General features: G+C 37.9%; 1 protein-coding gene across 3 annotated transcripts in view; it reads left to right on the top strand.

The window, feature by feature from the left end:
* The window catches only part of LOC138056917 (trace amine-associated receptor 1-like), a 24,481-nt gene extending 18,817 nt beyond the window's left edge, over nucleotides 1–5,664 (top strand). For all 3 annotated transcript variants that reach the window (XM_068902877.1, XM_068902876.1, XM_068902875.1), the window contains exon 3: nucleotides 3,095–5,664. In XM_068902877.1, coding sequence (XP_068758978.1) covers nucleotides 3,121–4,071 — 951 coding nt within the window. In that variant the 5' untranslated portion in view covers nucleotides 3,095–3,120 and the 3' untranslated portion in view covers nucleotides 4,072–5,664. The remainder of the gene's footprint in view (nucleotides 1–3,094) is intronic.
* The last annotated feature ends 1,836 nt before the right edge of the window (nucleotides 5,665–7,500 follow it).

The following is a 7,500-nucleotide window of genomic DNA, read 5'->3' as shown; positions in this document are numbered from 1 at the left end:
TAACATAAATTAAAACACTTGATTACAATACCTCAAAAACTGTTCAACGATTTGCAATATTTGACCACATACGATCATTTAAGTGTGCGAGAAGCTTTTAAGTGATGTGCTTTGCATATTCTTTTCAGATCTAGAGTCTTTTAATGGGCTGGAACAAAGCCACAAATTCACATGCATTTATGAGATGAGTAAACCGCTCAAATAAAGAAGTGGTCATCATGATTAGTGTTCAGACGACGTCGTTACCAATTACGCTTATGCATATATTTCTAGACGTTTTATATGAAACTACTCGAAGACCTGGAAAAGCGAGGCTATATACAAACGAAAGAAAACGAAACGAAAGTATCATACAGTAATCTGATAAAATTGTTAACGTTGAACGTATTGTGTTCTCGATCAAAGTCGAAAACTAAATTGACAAAGGAACGAACTTGAATAATTATTAGCCACTTTTACAACTAAAACTTTAATCACTTATCGTCCAATTTTCCAAACTGGAGCGACGCCTTTATTAACGAAAACAAGTCCTACAAATTAATGGTTTGTCACTTAGTGTTTCTCGTAAACAATTAATAGAGAAGGCTGGCAAGTGCATAATATACGTCTGTTCATCTCTCGTTTTTTGATGCTGCGGAAATTGTTTTGCTAGATGTGCCTGGTTTAAGATAATTAGCCTGAGCGCATGCTTAAAGCATGTGATCGATATCAAAGTTGTTTGTGTTATCTAGAGATAAACAAACTTGTGCTTTTCGTATTTTTCGCCGGTTGGAGTCTGTGTCTTTAAAAAAAAAGCGACGTCAATAAGTTGCGTCGACACGAAGGTATGGTGAGGCTTTCTTTCTTCCTGCGAAATTATTCATTTATCTTCTGACCACCGCCTGTGTTCAGTTTGGCTTACTAAGTGCCAAGAAGTTATAGGCAAAACAAACATTACTGAAAAGATAAGAAGGCCGATATTTCAAATTATTGCGGCTACGTAGCTACGCAACCACTCTGTTCCGCGCAAACGGGCAAACTTTGGTAACGCAGCTACTTGCCTACTTGGCTAAGTTCAAACAATGGCTAAGCTCCCAACTCCATAAAACGCCGTGCAAAAAATACAATCAAATAACAAAAAACCTCAAGGTATACCTCGTTCTCAAAGCGTGAGACAACGTAACTGCGTTGCCGCGTAGCCGGGTAGCCACTGTTTAGCCAATAGCAGTATACTCGCTCAGTCACTCATTCACTTAGCCACTTCGTAGCCGCGAAGCCGGGACGAGGAAGCGTTGCTTTTTTTGTTTACCTTTTTATTTTGTTGATTGTTATTCGTTTTATTTTATTTAACAAACTGGATATGTAACTAGAAAATATGGTTGGTCAATTTGGAATTTTATAATGCCCGTGTATTGTCATGAGGTGGGGACATTTATGATAAATGTCCCCGCGGTCAAGTCATGAATGAAGAAAAATCATTTAAAATGCAGAAGTGGTCCACGCACTTAACTAGACAACTTATCTTAAGCAATTGCTCTTCAAATACATAAATTTCTTTCATTCATTAAAGAACATTAAGCTTCCCGTTTACGGTTAATGACATGCGTTTAGTTGAAATTTGCTGTTTGCCACAAGTAATTGTAAATTGTTGTTTCGAGTTAATTTTTCTTCTTTTATTTCGTAGTCTTTTCAGCTGATAGCTGGCCGCTACTGAGCAAGTTATTAAAGAATAAACAACACACATTGTTTTAACGTGCAGTTTACAGAGACCACAATAGTTTGGTCGGCTTAGAAAAGACTATAGAATGGGCTCAAAAACCAAAATCGAAGAGAAAAATTGACTTTGAACACAGCAACTTACCACGGTTACAGAGACCGTGAAATTATCGGGCGCCCTATTATATTAGACTGAAGAGTAAAAAGTAGCCGAACAGCTTCGAGGCGCGCGAGCAGCAGAGAAAATAAAGAAACGAAGCGAAAGGTCCATGAGTGAGGGTACGTGCTATGAAAGTTCAACGTAGCGTGTCAATATTCACTACAACAAAGACAGAAAGAGCAAAAATGAGAGTATTTTCATATATTATTTAATTAAGGCACAGCCTTTACGGACCACGGCAAACCGCCAAGCTAGAATTTGCTGTTAGAAAAAAAAACGTATCTATAAGTTGTGTTACACAGTGTATGTGAAAGTTTATCATTGTTATTATTACTTTTTCGTCTGTTAACCGATAGCTGTCAGAGAGGTTTTAAAATTATTGACGAAATTGTAAAAGAAGAATGATGCTTAATACTCCACGGATTACGGTGACTTAAGGGCTTAAAACTGGAGAGCAAGGTTACTTTAACAAGTCATTTTAACTATTGGAGTCAATATTTGTATGGCAAGACACCTTTTAGCAGGATCTGTGTGTGTTATTGCACACGACGAAATGTAAACAATGACGTCATCGAAGATTCTTCTCCGCCATGTTGTGGTCAGCTGAAAAGGAGATTGCCCTTGGACAAGTCCAAACGACACATTGACCTCGTCACTGTCGCGACTTCTGCTATCTAATTGGCGCTAATGGGTGGCAATAAACTGTTTTTGTTTAACTTAAGGACATTGCAATCAATTAAATGTTTGGCTGGAAAAATTGTTCTCTACCCGTCCTGGTAATTGTAATGGGATAGCAATTATCTGGGTTTTTTCTTTGTTTTTTTACCTTGAGGAGATAAAATAAATTTAGATCGGTTTTAACCATTAAACTACCTTTTCTCTACCGTTGAGATCTCATGGTTTAATCTAATATTCAATATTAGATCGAGGCGTAAGGTGTATGTCAGCTGTTTTGCGGAATTAGTTATAGCATCAGTTTCGTCGCTTTTTCCTTGGTTAATACATTTTATCCAATATTATCTTTTCTCGTTGAGTGAATAAATTGCAGTTATGTTTAACGCGCATCGCTAAGTGATAATTAATAACGCTCATGTAATTTAATCCTTCAGGCAAAATGCTTTTCTGTCCTTAACAGTTTTACTCGTCTAGGAACTTGAAAGCAGTTGCCATTAGGTGTAAGTTGAGGTCTTTTCCACCCAACGTTCTAACAGACACTTTTGAAATAACGTTTCATTTCAGTGATTAGGTCGTGAGACAACTCAACTATGGAAGTCAATGGCCAAGCTATCGCCGAATTAGTCCCAATCGCGTTGCTCATCATAATCGCCAATGGTTTGGCCCTCGTCTTGTTTTTCAAACGAAAACAGCTTCGTACACCGTCCAACTTCATTCTCTTCAGCCTTGCAATTTGCGATCTCACCAGTGGTGTTATCCATATCCCTCTGTTTATCATCGTGGCCTTCACACCTGTCGTACAATCGATAGAGTTGCGTTATTATTTATATACTGTTGTGAGTGTTTTCCACAACGCGAGCGCCATATCCACGTGTTATCACATTCTCGTTGCTACGGCCGAGAAGTACCTGTCAATTGTGTTTCCTGTGAAGCATCGTCAACTGAACACAAAGACAATCAAGGCTGTGTTGGGAGTTGTTTGGACTTGGTCAATAGTTTTCTCCTTTATCCCTTTCGCGTGGGTTAACATGGAAGACTTCGATTCAAAAGCTAAGTTCCAAATTGCACATGTCGTATTTTGCCTTGTCACAGTCTTTCTTCTGCCTTACATATTCATGATATATGCATTTGTGGGTATTTTCAAAAAGATTTCCAGCTTTGGAAAAGAAGGTCAAAAAATGGCCCCCAAACGTCATTCACTCCAACAGACTAACGTCGCAAAAAGGTGCTTGGTCCTTTTCGCTTCCATGGCAACAATTTACCTCGTGTGCTGGTTGCCATGGTATATTTTGATGCTGTTGTACCAGATCTGCCCCGAAAACGAGCAACTCCTCATGATCCCGTCCAAAGTGATTATTCTCGTGAGATATGTGGCTTCTATTTCCAATCCTTGTCTGTATGCTTTCTTAAGGAGAGATTTCAAACTTGCCTTAAAATCGCTGTTTCGAAACTGCTGTCGGGGAACTGTCCTTGTGTCTGGAAAGAACGACAGAACGACAAAAGCATTTTACTTACGAAAAGATGACAACGCCAAACGATAGACCTCTTTCATAATGGCGGCCAAATAAAATATTCTTTTGTTTTAATACTAATAAGCCTCTCTAGCCTCGCTAGGACGAGCACGTTTCAAAAGAACTTTTGTTTCAAAATGAGGGCAGTAGGTCTAATTAACATAAATACAAAAGAATATAAAAGTGGTCGCCATTTATAAAAGTGGCCTATAGCCACTTCTCTAAAATTCGAACAAAGCGAGATGGTGTAATTTAGTTTAATTCGTTACGTTTGTTAGCAGATGTAATGAATAGAATATTTATTATGCTAATTAGTATAGGTCTATTCATTATTATTCTAACTAATATTCTAATTGTTATTTATTCCAAACTGAGTAATTAAAGACTTTCACTTCACGGAGATAAAACTTTAAACCGCGCGAAGTAATATTTCCGATTGAGTTTGTCTCACAATGTTTCAAAGAAAGTAGGTTATTTGATTTCGTTAGTTAGTTAGTTTTCATCAGAAAATTTCATTTGATTACAAACATTTTCTTAGAAAAATTACGAACAAATTTTATTTGTAAAAACTTGTTCCTCTTCTTTAAAATATCTTTTTGTAGATTTGGAGATTTCCTTAAATTCTTGATGGCAAAAGGTTGCAGGAGTCTTTATGCATATAGTAACTTTCGGTATATAATAACGCAATTCTGAAAGTCAAGAGGAAGACACTTAATTGCATAGATACTGATAAAATAGTACAATTTTCATTTTTACCAAAACTGCATATCTTCACCGCGCGCAGTGATGGTATTAGATAATGGTAGCATCGACAATGAGTGCTACTTCGAGTAAGAGTTCTGGGTTTTTTAATACTGCGCTTCCGTACTGCGCAGCTTCGCGAGCTCAACTCGTCTGAGCAAGTTGGTTTACTACTACTTTACATCGAAAAGTCGTAGCGGTAAGTAAGAGTTTGTCAAAAAGAAATTGCGTCTGATTTAGAACTGTTCATTTTAGTTTAAAGCTGTAATAATGATATATTAACAATCCTCAAGTGTTGGGTAAATAAAATAAGGGGGTTTCAAGCGTGAAACGCATCTTAAAATGCCAAAAAATAGTGTGCATAGAATAGAATGAAACTCGTACTATCCGCTTACCTAACGCGCGACTAAAGCGCGACATCGGGAAAGAGTACAAGTTTTACTTGTTCCCGTAGTCGCACTCGTTGCCGATGCTAACATACTCTATTAATTTATCTTTCACACGTGATGATATGGATGTCGTCATGGTAACTAACGCGACAAGCCAATGAAAAAAAGCGAGCTTCCTCTTTCTTGTAAGATACTTTTCAAGTGAAGTTAAGTGAAGATATCATCCTCGCAGTTATGAACGCAACTTTAGCGATTGCGTAGAGACGCCTTAAAAATCCAGGACTTCGACCGGAGTTTGAACCCGTGACCTCGCGATGCCGATGCGACCCTCTAACCAACTAAGCTATGAAGTCGCTGATGTTGGGAGTTGGTCATTTGTGGATTCAAGTGTTCCCGTGATGAATGAATCAATGAACGAAATGATATATGAAATGAACCATTGTGCTGTAAATATATAATTGTTCTCTATTACATTAAACCTTTTATAGCTCAATTTGACATTATCCTGATTTGTGTTTCATAACTTTCATCTCTTGTTTGGTGTTCCCTACGTACAAGTGGTGGGTGACCACTTTTTTGCCGTTTGGAAAATAAATAAAACAAGTTGTTTTGAGTCTCGTTCGCTGCGCTCACTCGTGAGAGATACTTTAGGCACTTGAAGGTAAAATTCTCTTTCCTACGTGGCCATGTAATATCCCCTATTTATTTATTTATTTATTTATTTATTTATTTATTTATCGAGGTGCATGTATTGACGCCTTAATACAGCCATCACAATGGGAATAAGCCTCGTGTTGATTTTTGATAAGAGAGGAGACTCTCAGTGCGGCCAGACAATCCGGGAGCTTGCCTTGAGATCCAGAAATCTCGGGTTCAAGACCCGCTTAAATCACTTCTTGAATTTGATCCTGGTAAACCCTGGTATTACTTCTCGATTGCTCTTTTGAATAGTCAATAGTCAATAGACCAATTTCGATATATTAAAATTCAGTTCTAAACAAAAAAACATCATCTCGAGGCTCTGGGGAATAAATATAAGGATTTGTATGAGTTTATTCCCCAGAGCCTCGAGATGATGCCTTTTGTTTTCGACTGAATTTTAATATATCGAAATTGATCTATTGCTCTAGCTGTTCCGTTATTTCATTGATTTCGTTTCTTTGGCTCTGAAAATCGCCCATGGGGAGTGGTCAATTAAGTATGTACGTATGTTATTTTAAACCTGGGAACCCGCAGGGAAGTGTAGAAGGAAAGTCGAGAACCGCAAAACTTGGTTTTACCGTTTCCTAAATAGCTATCATTGGCCGTTTTTTACACTAGAGATGCATAATCCGTCCAGGTCCAGACGATTTATATCTCGTATTATTCGTCTAGTGTAAAGACGGCACGACTTTCGGCAAACATTTGCTGTTTGTCTGGGTATGCGTCTCGAGCATAAACTGAGACGCATTATCCGTCAGACGCACAACGAAAGAAAATTCTTCTAGACGGATAATGCGTCTTGTGCCAGTCTTTATACTAGCTCAGACGCAAAACCAGACGAACAACAAATGTTTGCCCACGTTAATCCTCCAAACGGATAATGCGTCTTTAGTATGAAAAGACCATTGTATACTTAAAAAAAGTACAACGTCTTTCATGTAATAATAATGATAATATTCGCATTCTAAAATTGCATTCTGGAAACTTCCTCAATCTCCCTTTCCCTTGTTCTATGCCTTGGGCCCGTGCAAGGGAGTTGTCCGTGCGTTTGACCCTTGGGAATTCGTCACGTGCATGCACTAGAGGGACAGATTGGTGCTTGGCCAATTCAAATCCATCTTTACTTAGTTGATGAGGTGTTTTTTTTTTAAACGAGGAATTTATTTTCTTGTGATTAATATTGGCAAATCACATAATTTCGATTGCGATTTGGAATAAATGAGCACGAGTAATTTTTTTTTAAAGACGAATGAAACTACACAATACCATAGGGCGACTGCAATTTGCAGTCTTTTTAAAAAAATACGAGGGTTATTTATGGCGATATTTCTTGTTTACAAACGTTGACGTCACAGTTATTTTGATATTGAAATTTGCCGACCACAGAACAACAAAAAAGTTATTGTTTCAACAGCCAATTAGCTTGTGGTTGGTGTATTAATAACAATGGGTGATGTGACGAGAAATATCGCTATTGAGCCTTTTTACATGACGTCACGGCGGCCATGTTGGTGTTCCAAAACAAAGGAATGGGGGCCATGATGGTGTACCAAACTAACCCTCCGGGAATTGATCTCTATTTTTATGCAAATACTTTCTTTTGTTTCAGTAATCCAATATGGCTACT

The sequence above is a fragment of the Montipora capricornis genome, chromosome 7 (genome assembly GCF_036669925.1).
Source record: "Montipora capricornis isolate CH-2021 chromosome 7, ASM3666992v2, whole genome shotgun sequence".
NCBI classification, from domain to species: domain Eukaryota; kingdom Metazoa; phylum Cnidaria; class Anthozoa; order Scleractinia; family Acroporidae; genus Montipora; species Montipora capricornis.
The sequence above is the reverse complement of the archived record's forward strand: the minus strand, read 5'-3'. Positions and strand labels throughout refer to the sequence as shown.